The sequence below is a fragment of the Patella vulgata genome, chromosome 6 (genome assembly GCF_932274485.2).
Source record: "Patella vulgata chromosome 6, xgPatVulg1.2, whole genome shotgun sequence".
NCBI classification, from domain to species: domain Eukaryota; kingdom Metazoa; phylum Mollusca; class Gastropoda; family Patellidae; genus Patella; species Patella vulgata.
The window spans coordinates 615,888-639,258 of NC_065884.2; the positions used below are offsets into that span (position 1 = coordinate 615,888).

At 38.1% G+C, this 23,371-nt stretch overlaps 2 protein-coding genes and 1 long non-coding RNA gene across 4 annotated transcripts in view; 1 reads left to right on the top strand and 2 right to left on the bottom strand.

The window, feature by feature from the left end:
- Window positions 1-953: 953 nt before the first annotated feature.
- LOC126824166 (39S ribosomal protein L44, mitochondrial) lies at window positions 954-8,644 on the bottom strand (the record flags this gene model as incomplete). Its single annotated transcript, XM_050553348.1, has 8 exons — window positions 954-1,270; window positions 2,302-2,384; window positions 3,392-3,540; window positions 4,469-4,540; window positions 5,000-5,084; window positions 5,545-5,620; window positions 7,227-7,327; window positions 8,631-8,644. Coding segments are annotated over 8 exons (786 nt in total), but the record flags the coding sequence as incomplete, so codon positions are not given.
- Window positions 8,645-9,405: 761 nt separating this feature from the next.
- LOC126823980 (sex peptide receptor-like) overlaps window positions 9,406-23,371 on the bottom strand; it is a 39,750-nt gene continuing 25,784 nt past the window's right edge. The window contains exons 1-3 of one of the 2 annotated variants that reach the window (XR_007681419.2): window positions 11,636-11,662; window positions 10,291-10,402; window positions 9,406-9,428 (exon numbers count right to left, since the gene is read on the bottom strand). The gene's annotated coding sequence lies outside the window, so the exon portion shown is untranslated. Of the gene's footprint in view, window positions 9,429-10,290; window positions 10,403-11,635; window positions 11,663-23,371 lie in introns of those variants that run through there. The other variant, XR_008788499.1, reaches the window with a different exon arrangement.
- On the top strand, window positions 11,919-16,521 carry LOC126823978 (uncharacterized). Its single transcript, XR_007681402.1, has 3 exons — window positions 11,919-12,046; window positions 13,667-13,778; window positions 15,701-16,521. It is a non-coding gene; the product is annotated as an uncharacterized LOC126823978 (long non-coding RNA).

The following is a 23,371-nucleotide window of genomic DNA, read 5'->3' on the forward strand; positions in this document are numbered from 1 at the left end:
TTAAGGGTGATGTCATGTCTGTTTAGGGCTCCCTTAGCAATGACTCCCAATAGCCACACAGACTTGCATTCTCTTAGGGATATAAAATCAACCCACAATATATTTAACAACTAGATCACCACAATAAATCCCAGTAATATACAGAACCTACAGTCCTTACCATGGCTTGATAGTCTATAACACGAGTGGCAAATTATACACCTTCTACAAACCATCCGTTAATTTGTTCACACGACTTCAGAAGCCCCATACAATTATACTTGTTATAAAAATATGTCTATAGACTGGATAATCGATCGTAGCCCATCCCTTCCTAATTTGATTACTTTTATTTTCAACCGATATAGATTAACGTGGAAGATGCTAACATCTTCTAAAATGGATGTGCATGGAATAATAAAATCCCTAAAATAACAATGGGTAGCCTGCTGCCTTACTTTATTATTATTACCAGCGGTTGCATGGCTGAATGGTTAGCGGATGTTGCATCATTAGGTCGATTCCCTGGTTGTACGTGACAAGGAGTAGGGTCGCCTGTCAAATTTCGTGTGTTTTCCCCTTGGTTCTCTGGTTTTCCCCCACTGCTAAAGACCTCTACGCGCAAAGGACTTATTGAAATAAAATTGCACCATATGTTAGTCCCGAATTGACCTAGTTTGTGTCGAGTGGACGTTAAACTCTCTCTGTCTCTGTCTCGGTCTCTCTCTCTCATATCATCACAGGGATGCAGTGTGCCATTTCTAATCATCCAATGTTTGGAGCCAGAGGTTGGCCAATTCCTGGTGTATAATCCAGAGGTTGGCCATTACTAGTGTATAATCCAGAGGTTGGCCATTACTAGTGTATAACCCACTTAACCACTATAAAACCATCAACCAGAGGTTTGCAATCCCTAGTGTATAACCACTATAGACCAGAGATTGTTAATCCCTGGTCTATAAAAACTGTATTAATTCATTGATCTATACATTTTATTTATAAAAATTAACACACAGATTGTCTAGTCTATTAATATCTGTTTATCCAATCAACTAGTTATCTCCCCTGTTTGTTTATATAGTCAATCAACTCGTTATCTCTGCTTTTTGTTTAGGTTCATGTTGTTCTATAAAGTCTATAGCACTAATATTAGTTTTATTTTCATCAAACTTTAAATCCTCTGCATGTTTTCCCAGAAGTAAAGCTGGTCGGCTGTCCGCTGTTTTCATTAAATTTTTAAGAGCATCCCTGGCTGCCATTTCCTCCGCTATGCTAATAGTTTCACCTGGGGCTGGAAAATAAAACAACATTATTATTTCGCATTGAAACCTAAACGCACACATTCATTAGAACTGTCTATAAAAGCATACCAAGCTTAGGCAGCCTGTCTACAGTTAGTTCCACTTGAGAGCAGACAATAAGCTAGTTGACCAACATTTTAAGTCCTTAATCTCGACAACTAAATCGAAAACATTAAGAATACTACAAGATTTTTGAGAAGCATTTATTCTGCTTCCATTTAATGGGGGTAATGAGCTATGAAATAATTATCAGAAATAATTAAAATCTAATAGGCTACTAGGAATCAGATGATAACTGACTGTTTGAATCATCGCAAATCATTGAAAATAGGTTTTTTGTTCTTGTGAAATAATTTCTAGTCTTAATACTTCAGCATCAAGAGCAACAACAGTCATCATAATTCAGAGAATAATTATCGGAAATATACCAGATGATCACATCAACATCAGCTCAATAGAGCATCCACAACATTCCAGTGAATAAATATTTAATTGAAATACTAGAGTTATACAGGAAAATAACTATTGTACATGTATTTTAAGAGCTATGTTTCGAAAATGATTCTCTTGTCGTTTTCGATCAGGAACCTCGGTGGTCTCATTCCGTTCTACTCCACTAACCCCTGGGTTTATCCATGAGGAAGACAGGTATTCAAATTAACTGCCCTTCATGACTGTGCTATTTTTATCAACCAATTCAAAAAATCATTAAATACAAAGGAAGTTGGCGAAGGAAAGTAACTCTTATCTTGTTGCAAACTTTCTCATGATCGAGCGAACATACATGTATTGATATGAACTAAACAACGAGACTGGTTTGTGAACTGCTTTTTGATTGGTTCGTAGAATCAAGCTACAATCAAGGGCAGATAATTTGAATATGTGATTGTGAATACCCTATGGATGAACCCAGAGGTCAATGAAGTAGAACGGAATGAGACCACAGGCCATTCTCAAGTTTTTCATAGAAATCTTGTATTTTAGTTTAATGTGGTTTAAACAGTAATAAATAAATATTTACCTTTTCCAATGAGCTGTTTATCTGAATAAATACCAACATGATAAACAGCCAAGACTGTATTACTAGCTGCCTGCCTTAACAACCTATAATATAACATGACAGTATTAATAACTACCTGTCTTAACAACTTAACACCTGTAGTAAATAACAGGTAAAAATACAGTAGCATTTAAACCAGCAGTCCTATAAACCACCAGACATTTACACAACATTAATACCAATATGTATTAAAGAACAGTATTTCTAAGGGACATTTTACTTTGACAGTAATTGAATTCAAACTCAAGCAACCCTGGATAAAAAACGCTAACAAGTACAGTGTATAGTTGTTTCATTATGTACTAGTGAATTGGATCTAAGAATTAACACCAACAGGAGGGTTATAATCATACAGACATGGTTCAAGTTTTAGATAATCCTATACTAGTCGGATACCTTGCTTCACCCGGGGCTCAAATTGGCAATGGGCCCAAATTTGCCAGGGGCCCAAATTTGGACAGGGCCCAAATTCACCCGGGGTCCAACGTTGACGGCCTAAAGCATTCACAGGATTATGCTGGTTATTTGATATGTGGGGGTGGAATGCGACGACAAAGCATGATTTTGCCCGGGCCTAAAACATTCACTGGGTCATGCTGGTTAATTTAATACCACATATGTGGAGTGGAGAGAGAGAAATGGGTTTAACGTCCACTCGACACAAACTAGGTCATTTGGGGACTAACATATGGTTTAATTTTATTTCCATAATTCGCTTGCGCGTAGGGGTCTTTAGCAGTGGGAGGAAACCAGAGGACCCGGAGAAAACCCACGAGGTTGGACAGGCGACCCTACTCCTTGCCACGTACAACTGGGGACTCGAAACCACGCCAGTTAACTCAATGACAGACCTTATGATACAGCGCGCGCATGCTAACCATTCGGCCATCCAACCCCCCATGTGGAGTGAAACGTGACGAAGAGTGATGGGCAAACAAATATACATCTTAGAATTTAATCATATAGATATCGCGCTGAATGTCACAAAAAAAATAATCTAATATGTATAAATTTCGTATTAGCGAGATTTATATCTTGGTAAACTACTAACCTTGGTTCAGGTAACCCGCGGTTCTGTGAATTAAGGATTGCGGACAATAAACCCACAGGATTAACAACTTTCCATGTTTCATTGACATCCACACCAATTAATTGTGGTAAAATAAAATCACGAATAAATCTTCTGGCTCTTTCTTCATCCTGGGGATAAAACAATATCAACAAATGAAATAAAATGAGGTTTAATATCCTACTAGTCTTTCGGATGGGTCAAAAAAACAAGGTCTGATGTACATCTTAGTGTTTACTTAAAAGAACCCTTGACAGTTGGAAATCAATAAAAGAATAGGTCATAGCATCACTATCCAGGCAAAATTTCCCTCATAGCCCACTGCATGATGTATACCTGCCTTATTCAAAGATATGGAATGAAATGAGGTTTAGCGTCCACTCAACACAAACTATGTCATTTCGGGACTATGTCATAAAGGAGGAACCAAAATGAAATTGAGTTATAGTCTTTGATATCTTTGGATGACATATACCCAAACACATGTTTAATACAGTACACCAAATTAAATTTCCTGTCCACATGTAACGAGGCATCAAATCCGAAAGATCACAGTACCAAATCGATTTTTACCTCGAAAGTCAACAGTACCAAATCGATTTTTACCTCGAAAGTCCACAGTATCAAATGAGATTTCTACCCTGATTGACCGTTTTATCAAGTTCGATACCTTTCCCGTTTTACCAATTCGAAATCTATACACTAAATGATTTATCATTGATGATGAGCCTGACCCTAATTAACCCATTCTTCTACCCAGCTGCTTGAACCTGAACCTAATTATTAATTAACCAATTGTTCAACCCAGTTGCTGAACTCAAACTGAGGACGAACCTAAAACTAATTAACCAATTCTTCAACCCAGTTGCTGAACTCAAACTGAGGACGAACCTGAAACTAATTAACCAATTCTTCAACCCAGTTGCTGAGCTAAAACCGATGATGAGCCTAAACAAATAGTTTAATTTGAATCGACAAATAGCTGAACACTAGAACATAATAAATCTATTTTACAAACTGCCGATTCAGAGAGACACAAATCTTTAAATTTATATTGACCTTTTCTTGTTGAATTGCACCAATCAAAGCTTTTAACGTTTTTACAACAGTTGAGTCTTTGGCAGGAAAATCCTGAAAAAAACAGAAAAATATAATAAGAACAAATCGGTCAATCTTTCAGTTAAAAATTATCAATCCATATGACACAAAACTGATCAAGCAAGACGACAGAAAAATCATGCTAAATGTTCTAGTTTTAAATTTTCGAGCTTTAATTGTTCTAGTTTTTACAACAGACATTTTTCTCTGAAAAGGGTAGGGAGATGGAGGGCGATTATTGCTTCAAAGAATCAAAGAATCAGATAGCATTAGGCTAAATTAATTGATAGCATTGATCTTTGATCAAAGATCCATTCACTAGATACAAAATCTCCATAGATGTATAAATTTCAAAACATTTATTGCCTAAGCCCCTTATTTAAGACATTGTATTTACTTTCATTTTCATTTACTTTCCACAAAAAATATTTCCAGGTTTTCTAGACATACTTTTTAATTATTGATATTTTGTAGATTAATAAAAGTGAGTACCGAGCATAACATAAGATCTGTAATACCAATATGTCTACCAATATAATTCAACATTTCTTCACACATTAAATAATCATGAAGAGCACTGAAATTAAATAAAACAAGGTTTAAAATCCTACTTCTCTGGTCCAACAGGGCTAATGGGGACATGCAGTGTGTGATGGGGGACATTGAAGGACATTTTACACAGATAGCATTTTGGAGACTTGAGGACTATTTATGATTTTTAATAGAAATAAAATGGGTTGAATGTTCCAGCAGTGTGCTATAAGACTCGGAACCAAACAACTAAGGACTCTACCTTGTCAGGCCCGTCGTCTTAGTCATATTTGTCCAGTACTGTTGTAATGGTAATAAATGATCTAAGCTACATCTTCAAACGGTCATAACTTCACTCAGAATAAAGAAATTTGAATAAAATTTTCAATATATTCATTTTTCATTATCTATTTTCAAAATATTATGAACAAACGGTCATCTCTTTATCTAAATCTTACATAATGTATCGTTAAATTTTCATCCAAATTAAATTAAACTTTAATTACCGGATTCCTTCTTCAAAGAAAAGTGGATAAACATGACGTAAATATCCTTTTATATAACGACTCGTCAGTACCTCACCTGTACAAAATAACACAAAACATAGATCAGAACCTCACCTGTACAAAAAAACACTAAACATGGGTCAGAAGATCAAATTCAAATGGATTTGGGTGAAGTGTGTATTAGCCGCTGTCTCCAGGTGACAAGATAATATTTTTAAGACAACATGCATAGATAAATCTATATTAATATTTTATGTAACTCTTGTTTATTTAAGCGATGTATTAGCCACGGAACCAGGTTTATTAGCCATGGAACCAGGCTTATTAGCCTAGAAACCAGGTTTATTGGCCTAGGAACCAGGTTTATTAGCCTAGAAACCTGGTTTATTAGCCTAGGAACCAGATTTATTAGCCTAGAAACCTGGTTTATTAGCCTAGGAACCTGGTTTATGGAATGTAATTACAGACACTGGTTCCTAAATTTGAATATAAAATAGAACGATAGAACTGTAGGCAAGCTGTTTAAAGAAATGAGATGAAATTGGGTTTAACATCCGTCTGTTCTGCACCTATTGGGCTAATACTATAACACACATGATACAGTTAGGGTTAGGTTATCCGAAGGACTATACATTGTTCCTTGCCCGGCCCCCCAGCCTGCATCACGGACAAGGGGGAACCATGCCGGAAAATCACAATTAACTTTCAAGAAGTTTTTAAAAGAGCTGTCATGAATTTTTGTACACAAATTTCTTTTGATTTATCCATTGATCAACACTTTCTGTAAATCTCCAGCATACCCCTAAACCCCTTACAAACAACAAAATAAGTAGCCTATACTTGTCAACCCTTATCTATTAGAAAGTATTTTGAAAAACTAATTAAAATACAGATCTCTATTTTTTGTTTTTTTATACTTTCGATGGCCTACACTACATGAAGATCTGACCAGTTTTACTGGAAGGTTTCATCAGGGGTCGTACGAGCGTTTTTTGACCTTATGACGTCAGACATTGATTAATCAATCAGTGTTAACGTTTCTAGTGGTTTACTCACAGTTCCGTGCATCATACACCAAGAACTTGCTGTAACAGATCGTTTGATTGGCTAATCCCTCGCTTCAACCAGAATGCCGGTAATATAACAACTCTTATACCCATACTTTTTTTCGACTCTTTTATGGAAATGGGAGGGTATACACCGATACACGGCCACTTTTGACGGCCACTTTTGAAAAGTGGCCGTGTATCAGTTGAAAAGTGGCAGTGTATCAGCTGAAAAGGGACAAAAATAACAAAATCATGATTTACATATTTATTTGAACATCTACAACCCGTTTTGAACATAAACACCGTCTCTTTTTTGGAGTGGAGATATCCTCGGCTTCGCCTCGGAACCCCACTCAAAAAAGAGACGGTGTATCAACCCATACACCTTGAAAACGAGGTATATAACTATTACTTACAGATCCTTGTGTAGTAAAGACAAGTAAAACAAAATTTTGAATTATAAAAAAAGAAACCAAATAAGATCTGTGTTTTAATCAGATTGTGCAAAACTGCATGCAGTATATTTTTCAAGACACCCCCACCCCCAAGTCTACAAACAGGTAATAATAATTAGTGGAATTTCCACCTGCTGGAATAACCCTTAGGTCAATGATATTAAATAAATTCTCTCACCTTGTTCAGCTAGTTGTTCGTTATCTTCAAGACTCAGTGAAACTGTTTGTAAATCTATTCCTAAATCCTCTCTTTTCTTTCTTTCTCTTTCAATATAACATCTATAACAAGAGAAAGAGAGAAATGGGGTTTAACATCCACTCGACACAAACTAGGTCATTTCAGGACTAACATATGGTTCCATTTTTATTCCAATAATTCGCTTGCACATAGGGGTCTTTAGCAGTAGGAGGAAACCAGAGGACCCGGAGTTAACCCATGAAGTTGGACAGGCGACCCTACTCCTTGTCATGTACAACCGGGAAGTCGAAACCAAGCCAGTTGACTCAACGCACACATGGTAAACCTACGGCCATCCACCCCCCCCCACCCATCTATAACATATAAAATATATATCCTGGTTCTCAAACATCAGATGCGGGAGAGAGTTTTTAGTAATTGTGTATCTATTTTATCAAATGATCACTACCTATACCGTTCTAAATAACTTCTCATAAATTCCCCATTTAAAGGCATTACATTTATCCCATCATGCTGTGGAATATTTGATTATCCAGTACCGTTTATGATTGTCATAAGAGAGCATGGTATTTAACATCCACTCGAAACAAAATAGGTAATTTGGGGACTAACATATGGTTCAATTTTATTTCAATAGTTTACTTGTGCATATGGGTCTTTAGGAGTGGGATTAAACTGGGGGACCTGGAGAAAAATCAAGAGGCTGGAAAGCTGACCCTACTTCACCCTACTCCTTGTCATGAACAAGCAGGGAGTCAAAACTACACCATTTAACTCAATGACAGACTTTGTCATCAACCCGTTAAACCATCAGTGAGCGAACCCTCCTTGATTCTGCTAATAAAGTAGACATATACGAAATGAAATGAAATGAAATGGGGTTTAACGTCCCACTGTTCTGCTCTGAACTGGGCTAATGAAGACAGCCATACGCCATACAGTGTACTATGAGGGAAATTTTGTCTGGACAGCGGCACTACGACCTACTCTTATATCAAATTCCAACTGCTAAATCGCAGGATTTCGTGAAGCCATGTTGGAATGGTGTGCTAAATTGCAGGAATGGTGTGCTAAATTTCAAGAAGCCATGTCAGAATGGCCTGCTAAATCGCAGGATTTCGAGAAACCATGTCAGAATGGTGTGCTAAATCGCAGGATTACGAGAAGCTATATTGGAATTGCGTGCTAAATCGCAGGATTTCGAGACGTCATGTCGGAATGGTCTGCTAAATCGCAGCATTTCGAGAACGACTTGAAAATGACATTTTTGCTTCCCTTGCTAGTTTCATTTCCAATCAAGATCTCACGAGTTCAATTATATAAAAATGTATGGTAGAATTGAGTAAACCAACTGTCCTGGTTTTATTAAATTAATTAACTCACCTGTGAGAGAAAACTGTCCTGGTTTTATTAAATTAATTAACTCACCTGTGAGAGAAAACTGTCCGTAAAGTTTCTTCTTTAAGATCTTCACCTAGTCTTTTACCGAACGCAAACAATTCAACATTATAATTCCTGTAAAACATCAACAAACAATTCAACATTATAATTCCTGTAAAACATCAACAAACAATTCAACATTATAATTCCTGTAAAACATCAACAAACAATTCAACATTATAATTCCTGTAAAACATCAACAAACAATTCAACATTATAATTCCTGTAAAACATCAACAAACAATTCAACATTATAATTCCTGTAAAACATCAACAAACAATTCAACATTATAATTCCTGTAAAACATCAACAAACAATTCAACATTATAATTCCTGTAAAACATCAACAAACAATTCAACATTATAATTCCTGTAAAACATCAACAAACAATTCAACATTAAAATTCCTGTAAAACATCAACAAACAATTCAACATTATAATTCCTGTAAAACATCAACAAACAATTCAACATTATAATTCCTGTAAAACATCAACAAACAATTCAACATTATAATTCCTGTAAAACATCAACAAACAATTTAACATTATAATTCCTGTAAAACATCAACAAACAATTCAACATTATAATTCCTGTAAAACATCAACAAACAATTCAACATTATAATTCCTGTAAAACATCAACAAACAATTCAACATTATAATTCCTGTAAAACATCAACAAACAATTCAACATTATAATTCCTGTAAAACATCAACAAACAATTCAACATTATAATTCCTGTAAAACATCAACAAACAATTCAACAATATAATTCCTGTAAAACATCAACAAACAAAGCAAATCAATAAAAAAGAATTAATGACACTGTCCAGTGATTTTCCTATTAGACATGTTGGAGGAAAGAGAGAGAGAGAGAGAGAGAGAGAGAGAGAGGGGTTAATGTCCACTTGACACAAACCAGGTCATATTGGGACTAACATATGGTTAATTTTATTTCAATAATTCTCTTGCGCAGTGGGAGGAAACCAGAGGACCCGGAAAAAATGCATGAGGTTGGACAGACGACCCTACTCCTTGTCACATACAACAGGGGAATCGAAACCATGGCATGACTCAATGACAGACGTTATGATACAGCAGACACCCACTAACCATTCGACCATTCAACCAGTCAAATTCCAAAATAACGTTCGCATCCAACACTGTGATCGAACTGGAATGTCCAGGCTGCCATGTCAGCTCCCTAATCACCAAGCCGCCATGGCTCCATCCAACACCTTGATCGAACCGGACCCTCCAGACTGCCAAGTCAGCTCCCTAATCACCGAGCCGCCGTGGCTCCATCCAACACCTTGATCGAACCGGGTCCCTCCAGGCTGCCACGTCAGCTCCCTAATCACCGAGCCGCCGTGGCTCCATCCAACACCTTGATCGAACCGGGTCCCTCCAGGCTGCCACGTCAGCTCCCTAATCACCGAGCCGCCGTGGCTCCATCCAACACCTTGATCGAACCGGGTCCCTCCAGGCTGCCACGTCAGCTCCCTAATCACCGAGCCGCTGTGGCTCCAAGATAAATGACTAAATTAGCTTGACTGATATAAGAAGAACCACAAGACAGAATATTAAACAATGTTTTTACCAGTTTGCCCATTCTGATCTGTGTCTTTCTGGTTCTGGTCCAATCTCCTCCCGAAGACTATACAACTGAACTAATTCATCACGTAATTTATTCCTGTATCCTCGTTGGACCACTGTAAGATAAAATCAAATAAAATTAAATACACATGTATATTCTGTATTTCTTAAAATTAATAAATATTTTTTTATGTGGCAATCGGTAATAACCACTGACAAGAGGAAACCACGCTGGAAATTCCTGATGAACTTTCTCCGCCCTGAACCTATACAATGTACATCTTGGTTTTCAAAGTTAAAAATTCATCTACTCGGTTTCAAATTTTGAGATATATTTTTGTTGTGTTTGAAATGGCGTGGAACAGAAAAATCAATGTACTGTCTCTAGTACATGTACGCAACATAGAACGGGAGCTATCAGTGGCTTAATTATTCCAAAATTCCAAATGGAATTTGAGAGAGAGAGAAATGGGGTTTAACGTCCACTCGACACAAACTAGGTCATTTCGGGACTAACATATGGTTTAATTTTATTTCAATAATTCGCTTGCGCGTAGGGGTCTTTACAGGTGACCCTACTCCTTGGCACGTACAACCGGGGATTCGAAACCACACCAGTCGACTCAATGACAGACTTTATGATATAGCGCGTGCACGCTAATCATTCAGCCATCCAACCCCCCCAAATGGGATTAGAATATTCAGTAAAACCTGCCTGTTCTAAAAACAAAAAACAAATTGAATTTTTTATTTCCAAGTGGAATGAGAGCTAGCTTCATATTTATGTGTTTGATTCTTCGTGTTTCATTTTCTCACTTACAATAGCCTGGGAGCTACGCTGGTTCGCTAACCTGGAGGTCCCATGCATGTTCGATCTCGACGTGGTTCCCCATTGTCAGTGGTGCAGGACCGAAGGCCTGGCAAGGGATAATGAATAGCCCTTTGGATGGGACAAAAACCTGTGGTCTTGTGTGGTCTACACATTGGCATGCACGTAAACGATCCCTTGGCAATTCGGTTGGAATTCAATAAGAGTAGGGCGTATAGGTTCTGGCAAAATTTTCCACATAGCACAATGTATAGTGTATATATAGGCATGGCCTCATTAGCCCAGTTGGAGCAGAACAGTAGGGCGTTAAATCCCATTTCATTTCACAATATATAGGGCCTACAAATAATCAAGTGTTGAAAACTTATTATTAAGACTAATATATAGGCCTAAGGAGTGAAAAGTTAAGAAATCCATTTTTTAGACTGGAGTAACATGCTGTACAAAATGAATCGTCGGCGTTCCTGAGATTAACTGGTGTGAATAGAGTTTCGTTCTTTGTTTGCGAGGTTTCAATTACCATTTACTGGCGATAAACTAGTTTTTTGACACAAAATTCTTCTTAAACACGATCCCAGCCTGATGGACGCCGCCATTTTATTTCAACTTTGACAATGAAACGAAGCGAATTAGTTGTTTTTATGTTGTTAAAGTATTAGTTTCTTCCATGAAGTAAATAAATGCATAAAATGTGCACGTCATTCAACAAAAAAATATGACTTAACTGCAAATAGCTAAACATTAATTTCTACTGACTAAAGTATGTGTTTCGTTTTCCACTTAAATAAATTTTTGTGTGTAATTTTAGCTTTTCCGGTTATTTGGGAACGTGAAAGTTAAAGTCTGAAAATAAGCCAAGAATAATGCGTTTAACAGAAGTTTTGAGTTTCTATAGGCATATTATACGTGTTCCAGGCCTGCGTTTTGAAGGGTTGGTATAATTTAACTTATATACAGAGAATGACATAAAGGAGTCTGAACTAGGCCAAATTTGCCCAGGCACCAATTCAAGTCCCTATTCTGAATTCATGTCATGAAGAAATAGTTCATTAAGTCGCTAGGTCAACTTTCATCCCAGAACCGTTTCATCTCGGGCTGTATCATGTCAAACTTAAACAATATTCATATTGATTAATCAATAAAGAGGTGAAATTCCCAGACAGGAGCAAGCTAGTCCTGCTTAATGGTCTCACATATAACAGTGACTAGGCTCAACATAAATTTTTGTTAAACTCACTCACTGATAGTGATAGAGGTTATGATGAAGGCACACCAAAATCACAGCCTATTGCATGAACCAATAAAATTTTATATTACGGAGTTTTTTCGTGTCATAATTAGTAAAGATTTGCTGACAATGACATTGTTCCTATTTTCTGTATTGTTTAGACTCAAATGTCAAAACTCCTGGCTTACTACACACAATCAAGATAATGCTTGTTCGATCCCGATGTTGGCCAAGAAATTTCATGAGGATTTTCGGGCATGGTCCCTTGTCAGTGGTGCAAGACGTGGGGCCTGGCAAGGGACTAAGTATGGTCGATCGAACAGGAGGAAAAACTGAGTTTCCGTTGTGTACACATTGTGATGCACTTTCAAAAATGTAAAATGACCCTTGACAGCTGGAATTCGAAATATGAGTAGGTCGTAGCGCCACTGTCCAGGCAAAATTGTGATCATAGCCAGGGCTGCCGACATCCAGTATTGCAGCGCAATTTGCGATACATATTTTGTCTGTTGCTAATCAAAAATTAAAATATAACGTTTTTGATTAGCAGTAACTTTGAATCATTAATATGAATGTCATTTTGGATATTGACACGAAGATTTATCCACATCTCTCAACACTTTCAATGTGTATGAAATATCAAATAAATTTTTTTAAGCAAAAGTAAATTCTCCGTGTGATATTTTCTTCTCGAACTACCCAGACTCAATTCATTATAATATATAATACAGGGACATAACTCTATGAATTGGGACTAATAAACCGGAACTAGGGAATCAAGTAGTACAACTCATGTTGCAAGACATGACAATTTCGAGTAATTATATCAGTATTCAATCTGAACAAAATTAATTCTGTGTATTTCCCAAGTATTGTCAATAAAAGAAAAATACGTGTAAGTAAACGTATCGTAAAATGAGAAATCAAAGTAAGAATTCCCGTAAAATATTATTGTTTATATCGCGTGCGTCTAGTTAATTGAGATTATTCATAAAAAAACTGTGTGTGTCCAATTGAAAAAAAATAATAACACACGATAAAAAGCAGAAAAAATTGTTTTCTAATGAAGAAATAAGAATTAAAATGAGTGGGACTTCGGGACCCACTGCCAAGAATTGGCTTCAGACATAACCAAAAGTCTACATTCAGAAATGTTCACAGCTACCTGTAGCAGTGCTAAAATTCTAAAAAATGTTGAGAATGAAATCTAATCATTTGTAATAAATTACAAAAAATGCTTTTCTTTCTGGCATTTTTTGTTCAACATTATTGACATAACATAACACGTTACAACTCTGCTATAATTTTTAATTTGTTTTTCAGTAAAAATCGAATCCATCCACCCATTACTCCAGCTATGAAGAAGAAAGCTTTTAAAGAAATGATGGTGGAAAGACGAAATCTTGAAATCCTTGACAATCCTTATTTAACAAGGGTAAGAAAAAGAGAGAGAGAGAGAGGGAGAAATGGGGTTTAAAGTCCACTTGACATAAACTAGGTCATTTCGGGACTAACACATGGTTCAAAGTATAATTCGCTTGTGTTTAGGGGTCTTTAGCAGTGGGAGGAAACTGTAGGACCCAGAGAAAACTCACAAGGTTCGACAGGCGACCCTACTCCTTGTCATGTACAACTGGGGATTCGAAACCACACCAGTTGACTCAATGACAGACCTTATGATACAGCACGCGCACGCTAACCATTCGGCCATCCACCTACCCTCACCCCCAGATAAGACAAAGATGACAATTATTTAATTTAAAGGACTCAGTCATCTCAGATGTTTGTCGTGCTTAGATTTAAACACTGTTTATTAAAGATACATTATCTAAGATTAGGAGTTCTGACCATATTTAAAAATAGATAATGAAAAGTGACTATATGGCAAATTTCAGTCAATAACTTCATTCTGAGTGAAGTTATGACTATTTGAAGAATTGTATAGTCTCAATTTTAATTGGGGGGTTGGATGGCTGAATGGTTAGCGTGCGCGCGCTGTATCATAAAGTCTGTCATTGAGTCGACTGGCGTGGTTTCGAATCCCCGGTTGTACGTGACAAGGAGTAGGGTCGCCTGTCCAACCTCGTGGGTTTTCTCCGGGTCCTCCGGTTTCCTCCCACTGCTAAAGACCCCTATGCGCAAGCGAATTATTGAAATAAAATTAAACCATATGTTAGTCCCGAAATGACCTAGTTTGTGTCGAGTGGACGTTAAACCCCATTTCTCTCTCTCTCTCTCAATTTTAATTGCTACCCATGTCTCGATTATCCATTATTAAATTAATTAACTTATTGAAAAGTGGTTGACCAGTTGTTCAATCCAATTGTCTAGAAACTTAAATGTGGTCTTGACATGTGAATAAATGTCTAATTAATAGTATTTATAAAATTTGATGCTAAGAGAAAGATTTGTAACAGGCAGAATTAACTGTTTTGATTGCACACAATATACATGTACATAATCAATTACATCCTATTGCTTTAATTCGGTTAGTCTAGTCACGAATAAAATGGGGTTTATTAACGTCCTACTTTTTTCCACCGTTTAGGCTATCTGAATTTCTGTCGGGCTAGTTGAGAATTTTTAAGAGTGTTTGTGGATAATGTGTGGTATGGATAATTAAGAGTGACAAGTTACTGACTGAAGCATCAAAAAAACATAAAAAAGAATTGTGATACATCAATTCGACATCTCACTATTTAATACTAGTATTGATTCAACGATATATCGTGCCAGCACTATTCTCCACTCCTTGACAGTAAAAACTAGACATTGTGATATCCATAGTAATTTTCATGCCGATCAAAATTCAACCCTCTGCCTCACTTCTGTGTTTACCTGTAGATTCAACCCTCTGTTCTGTGTCTACCTGTAGTTACAACCTGTAGATACAACCAAATAGGTTTTCTCTGTACATGGGTGCTCCAGTAACATAAACTTGTTCATTTCACAACTAATATATGATACAATTTTATTTCAATAATTTGCCTGTTTAGCAGTAGAAGCAAACCGGAGGACCTGTAGAAAACTAATGTGAAACCCCATCTCTCTCTCCCTCTCTCTCTTTCTCTCTCTCTCTTGCAGTTCTTTATTCTGGCTACAAGTGTTATAAACTATTGTTTTGAGGTTTTGAGGTTAACATCATCCCCCTAGACTACCATCTCCCTCCTTCCCCCCCCCCCCTCACTCTGCAATTGTAGAAGCAGAGAAGTAGACATCTCAGTATATCTCGTATTCCCCCCCACCCCTCACTCCTGTACCAATTGTAAATACTAGTGATGTAAACAGGCAGTAATAGTCAACAATAAACGTCTCAAATTTTATTATCTGAACAATGTTTCCGTTTTCTATTTTTAGGCAGAATCAAGCGGACATTCAAAGGCTTTGAAAAAAAAAGAGAAAAATTTCCAAGCCATAATCGCCCAAAAAAAATCCAAGATGAATCCCCATTGTTATTATGAAGTAGAAATTAAAAACTGTTTACAAGCAACAAAAGGTTGGATGCATGGACACTGATGTGAAAAACTTTAAAATAGACAAATTGTGTTATCCTGGTTACATGTATAAACACTGAGACAGATTTCTATATTAATTGTTTTATGTATATACTCTATGGTTTCTATATTATGCTAAGTTCCCATGCGTGCTGTGATTGACATCGTGGTTTTAATCATGGAGTAATCATGGTGATTCTATAATCAAGTCTTATTATGTAATTGTATAAACACTAATAGTAAGTGCAGGAGGACCGCACTACACACAAAAAAAATGCTAGGTTCCCACGATTCGTGCTGCGATTGAAATCACGGTTTTAATCGTGGAGTAATCATGGTGATCCTATCAGGTCTTATCATATAATTGAGGTCAGTTGTAGCAGTCGTGTTGATCGTATCAAAAGGTACATGTATCCGAACGTATCTGCACGTACCAGATCGTGGACTCAATAGGGACAGTCATATCGTAACATATCGCACGCCAGTGGGAATCTCATATCGTAACATATCGCACGCCAGTGGGAATCTCATATCGTAACATATCGCACGCCAGTGGGAATCTAGCATTAATAATACGATACACCACAGAAAATAAATGACAATGCTGTAGATGTTTTTGTGTGAGTGGTGATATTGTGGTTTGTTTTTGATTATAATCATGAAAAATAAAAAAAAGGGTTTTTACTAGCTGTCTTTCTTGTTCAAATAAAACAGGGTTTAATGTCCACTTGACCGTAACCAGGTCAGTTCGGGATTAACATGACATCTTTATTATCTGAGTGATTTGCTTGGATGAAGTTTTTAAAAGTTTGGGGGGGGGGGGTGAAATTCAAGGATGTTAGACAGGTGTCACATTATACCAACCCATGACTTAAAATACATATCAGGACTTACAATTTAAAGGCATGGCAAATATACTATTCAAAAAAAGTAGGGGATATTTGATTTTTAAGTGTTATTAAAGTCACCTAATGAAACTGACGAAGAAACAAATGACAAAATGAAATGAAGTTCACATACCATTATAAGGGTAAAATAATACCCGGGGTCAAACAGCAAAGTTACCACAGCATCACAACCAAGTCAGTAACGGGTAAATCCTCCTCTGTTTGCCAAACAAGCATTGATCCGACGTGGCATACTCCTAATGAGACGTCTAAGGTCATTTTGGTCCAGATTGTCCCATTCATGTTGCAACGCAGCAGCAAGTTCTTGGACATTGGCAGGACGTTGTTGACGTTGACGTAACCTCTGTCCAAGCATGTCCCAGACATGCTCGATGGGGGAGAGGTCGGGACTCAGTGCTGGCCAAGGTAATGTGGTGATGTTCTGTTGTTGGAGGTAACCTGTAACGATCCTGGCCCTGTGACATCTTGCGTTGTCATCCTGGAAGATGAAACGGCGGCCATGACGTCGTGCGAACGGCACAACATGGACTGCCAAGATGTTGTCCCGGTAGTACTGGCCTGTAACACGCCCTGCAACAACATGTAAAGCCGTTCTTCCAGCAACAGTGATGCCTCCCCACACCAAAACAGAACCACCCCCAAATCGATCATGTCTGATGACGTTAACGTCTTGGAAGCGCTCGTTTCGACGACGCCACACCCTCCTACGTCTGTCCAAAAAATCAACAGTGAACCTTGACTCATCTGAAAACATCACATTGCTCCAGCGTCGATTATCCCAGTGTTGACGATCCCTACACCAACGACGTCTTGCCTGAATGTGATGATCTCTCAAACAAGGGATCACGCGAGGACGTCGGGCGCGAAGGTGACCCCTATGCAGTCGATTCCGAATCGTCTGGCCACTCACTCTCACACCAGTGTCTGTTTGAAGACGAGCGCTGATCTGATTTGCTGTGATGACACGATTTCTCAAGGCCAAGGTACGGATAAATCGATCCTGGGCTTGAGTTGTCGCCCTTGGTCGACCTGAGCGTGGTCTGTCCTGTACAGATTGTGTATCACGGTATCTGGACCATAGCCTGCTTATGACAGACTGAGAAACATTCATCGTCCGCGCCACAACCGCCTGTGTTGTGCCGATCTGTAGCATGCCAAGGGCACGTAACCTTTCATTTTGGGTAAGCCGACGCATATCAAAATTTGTTTTCTGGTCACTAAAACAATTAAACTGATGTTTCCACCCTGGAATTTAATGCCACAATGACTGTAACATTCAAAGTCAGAGTCGTGCAAATCTTGGGTTGGACCCCCATGATGATCCCAAGCATCACCTGCATTCCATGCGGTAGCTATTGGTGCGTTTGGGCGTCACATGTAACTGGAAATGTTTCTTCTGTTAGGTTCTATAGTGACTTTTTTCGTAGTCATTTGCATATTTTAGTATTATGCCCCCAAAATCAAATATCCCCTACTTTTTTTGAATAGTATATTACTACAAGATTTGATCTCACTTCTTGCTTGTTTTCAATTTTGATTTTGCGATTTCATCTGAAGATCTCAATCCTGGTCATAAATCACCTGTCTCAGTCATTGTCATACACAAATTATCATACATAAGCAGCCAGACACTCTCACTACTTGTAGGTCAATTGTAAATACTATTACAATACTTAGAAAACAGACAGAGCTTTTCAGACGGCCATGATTTCCGTTTAACAGAATATTAGATCAAAGAGATTTATCATCTTTTATATAAATTAATATCAAATGTTACAAGACAAGGTCAAGGTGTCTCAATTATAAGGAAGTCACGTGGCGAAGTGGGTAAGACGCTGGCTTCCAGGTCTGGAGGTCGAGCGTTAGATCCCTGCAGTTGGAATTCGATATTAGTGTAGGCCATAGTGCCGCGGCTCTGGCAAAATTTCCCTCATAGCACACTGAATGGCGTATGCCCGTCTTCATTAGCCCAGTCGGAGCAGAACAGTAGGATGGTAAGCCCCCATTTCATTTCATTTCTCAATTATAACACAAGATCAACCTAACGCACCCAGCTTGGAGAGAAAGTTTAATGTCCACTTGACACAAACCAGGTTATTTCAATATTTCATTAATTCGCTTGTGTGTAGGGGTCTTTAGCAGTGGGAGTACCCGGAGAAAATGCACGAGGTTGGACAGGCGACCCTAATTCTTGTCACGTACAACAGGGGAATCAAAACCACGCGACCTGACTCAGCATCAGTTGGGCGAATAATCAAATTTTATACCTATCCCAGTGACTTTCGGAATTGCAGATGTAATGATCGATCAGCACTATATGACTTAAAGTTTTATGTAAACAAATTCATTGTGTAATTGTGGTTTGAGACAGTATGTGTGTATTTCATCTTGGACAAAGTATTAAGTATTGTAGACGAAATTATGAAAATATGCAAATTTTATCAAATCCACCCTGTTCCGCAAATACAGGGTTGTCGATCAACTTCGTTATTATGTTAATAAATGAAATGAGTTTTAACGTCCTAATGTACTGCTTTAATTTCCTGCATGGTGTGTGGAGGATTAGATAACATCCAATCACAGGACAGAGCTGCACGAAAGTTGTGGCAGAATGGACGGCCAGTACTACAAGGACAGTGTGTAATCGCCACTTCCAGCCATCATCAAGATATACACATGTTTTAGCATGATACTGCTCGAACACATACAACACGTGTATCCATGGTACTGCTAGAACACATACAACACGTGTATCTATAATACTGCTCGAGTACATAGAAACACGTGTATCCGTGATACTACTCGAACACATACAACACGTGTATCTATGATACTACTCGAACACATACAACACGTGTATCCATGATACTGCTCGAACACATACAACACGTGTATCCATGATACTTCTCGAACACATACAACACGTGTATCCATGATACTGCTAGAACACATACAACACGTGTATGCATGATACTGCTCGAACACATACAACACGTGTATCCATGATACTGCTCGAACACATACAACACGTGTATCTATGATACTGCCCGAACACATACAACACGTGTATCCATGATACTGCTCGAGTGCATACAACACGTGTATCCATAATACTACTCGAACACATACAACACGTGTATCCATGATACTACTCGAACACATACAACACGTGTATCTATAATACTGCTCGAGTACATACAACACGTGTATCCATGATACTGTTCGAGTACAAACAACACGTGTATCCATGATACTGCTAGAACACATACAACACGTGTATCCATGATACTACTCGAACACATACAACACGTGTATCCATGATACTGCTCGAGTACAAACAACACGTGTATCCATGATACTGCTAGAACACATACAACACGTGTATCCATGATACTGCTCGAGTACAAACAACACGTGTATCCATGATACTGCTAGAACACATACAACACGTGTATCCATGATACTACTCGAACACATACAACACGTGTATCCATGATACTGCTCGAGTACAAACAACACGTGTATCCATGATACTGCTAGAACACATACAACACGTGTATCCATGATACTACTCGAACACATACAACACGTGTATTCATGATACTACTCGAGTACATACAACACGTGTATTCATGATACTATTAGTATACTATTTTGTAATTCGGTTCTACCACATTTCACATCTGTCATACACACATCTGTCATACACACATCTGTCATACACACTAATACCAAATAAACCGTTCCATTGTTATACGCCCTGAATGACTGCCATAACCAAAATAATGTACATGTATACTATTTTGTAATGCGGCTCTACGAAACTTGAAATATAGGTTTATATACAAATCATCTCGGTTCCTTTCGATATTGACATGCACCAAACCGTAACTTCATGGATTATAACCCCTGATTGTACAAAAATTCACGTTGTTAGCTTGAGAAGACCCTAGAGAGGTCGCGATTTTAAAAATATATTTATAAGGACGATTGAGTTTGAATTTCGTGAAATTCGGACCGAAACTGCCTGACAAAATTGCCATTTCGTGTACAAGGATATAATATCAAGGTTGTGGACCATCTAGAGGATACAATTTTTGTCTGATTTTGATGAAACTTAAAATATATCTTTATATCCAAAGATCTAGGTTCTTTTTGATATTGATGTATGTCGGAAAGTAAAGTCCTCGATTATGGACACTAATTGTACGAAAAATCGCCTTTTCAGCTAGTGCCCTATCCATATCTCTTGCGTTATCTTGCATGGCAACGGCTTATTTTCACGCCTATACAAAAGTTTACCATTTTTACAGAGAGAGAGAGAGAGAGAGAGAGAGAGAAATGGGGTTTAACGTCTACTCGACACAAACTAGGTCATTTCTGGACTAACATATGTTTTAATTTTATTTCAACAATTCGCTTGCGCATAGGGGTCTTTAGCAGTGGGGGGAAACCGGAGGATCCGGAGAAAACCCACGAGGTTGAACAGGCGACCCTACTCCTTGTCACGTACAACCGGGGATTCGAAACCACGCCAGTCGACTCAATCATGACAGACTTTATGATACAGCGCGCGCACGCTAACCATTCAACCATCCACCCCCACCCCCTCCATGTTTACATCTAGTGATCGAAGTCTTAAGGTGAATTAATCAATTAAATTAAATAATACTCCGAACTCCTGTCGTTACATCACGCTATTGTTCCCGGGTTGTTGTTTTCTTGGCAAACATGCATCGAACATATTTCAATCGAGCCATGAATTGATCTAACGCTTTAAGATCAATAATTAAATTAATAAAATCGATAAAATTCATAAGGCATAAAATAAAACCATAGAAACTATAATTGCTTCTCCTCCATCAAAGATGTTCGAGGAATTTTTTTGAAGATAAAAATCTTTTGTTCTCTCCTCTTGTCATATCCGACCGATTTTAATTCGAAATACTTGTATTTTCAGTTGAGATGCGAGAATTGAATTAAGAGAAATCAAGTCTTGTTTATTTGCCTTGCTTTTCAATAGAGAAAAGTCTTGTATGAGATTAGCTACATATCGTATAAATATAAATACATCAGGCTAAGCCAGTCATAGAAAGATTCTTGTAGCGGGTTGAACCAGTGATAGAAAGATTCTTGTAGTGGGTTGAACCTGTGATAGAAAGATTCTTGTAGCGGGTTGAGTCAGTCATAGAAAGATTCTTGTAGCGGGTTGAACCAGTGATAGAAAGATTCTTGTAGTGGGTTGAACCTGTGATAGAAAGATTCTTGTAGCGGGTTGAGTCAGTCATAGAACGATTCTTGTAGCGGGTTGAACCAGTCATAGAGGGATTCTTATAGCGGGATGGTGATGACATGGAGGCGCCAAGTAAGTGGGAACGTTTCAATTTTACAAGTACAATGCTTTAAATTTGTCACGATGTAGTTACGGAAATGAAATTAGGTTTAACAATAACTGATAAGAGAAGGAACTCGTGTCAGGCAAGTAGGCGCTTTCTTCCTTATTATTGCACTCCTTTGTCACGATGTTCTTACAGAAATTAAATAAAATAGGGGAAATCACGTTAGACTGTTTAGGCCAACACCAGCCTTTCACAACATAATAATATCACTAATGTTCTAGAAGAAAAGGTAACGAAAAACAAAGTTTCCCGAAAATCCTCTGAAATCTCTTTCCATCCCAAATTCATCATATCAAATAAGAAACCCTGGCCATATTAAATAAATGATTTACAAAAACTGACAGTATCAAAACTCTTTTATCCATTATATAATGATACACTGACATTTATTATGTTTAATATATTATTTTATATACTGAGCGCCATTGAAAACACATCACTTAGTTTTTCGTATAACAAAATGATCCTGTAAACATATCTTATTTATTTTGCTTCTTATTGTGAACAATATTCAAATGGGAACACATCAATAACAACACATTTGTACACTTATGGATGTTTAATCTGTAATCAAGGGTACAAAGTCAGAGGGGTCAAAACCAAAAGTACGACACAGATGTCAGTAGCGCGTGTGTCCTCCACGGGCCATCATCACGGTAGGCTACAGCATTAACGCGACCCCTGCAAATGTGTAGGGCAGTGCGGTGATGAAATGTGAAACCTCCCCACACCATTACACTTCCCCCACCCCATCGATCCGTTTCGAAGACGCAGCAGTCTGCAAGACGTTCCCCAAGACGTCTCCAACACGTTGACGGACATCAGCGTGATAAAGATGAAAGCGACTCTCATCACTGAAGAGCACACTTTGCCAGTCTACTCTTCTCCATGTCTGGTGTCCTTGAGCCCATATCAAACGCCGCTGACGGTGATGATCCCTGACGATAGCTCAAACATAAGGTCGTCGTGCACTGAGTCCTACTTCTCTTAGACGACTTCTTACGGTGTTGCCACTTACTGGTCCTTGTCTTCCGACGACTGCTGCACCTGTTCGAGTTGCTGAGCGGAATCTGTCACGCAGATGAGTGACCCGGATGTCGCGGTCTTGAGCCTGGCTTGTAACGCGTTGTGGACCAGGACGTTGACGGTCACGTGTTGATCCAGTAACTCGAACACGTTCCGCCAACCTTACAATAGTGGACTGATGACAATTGAAGTGTCTGGCAA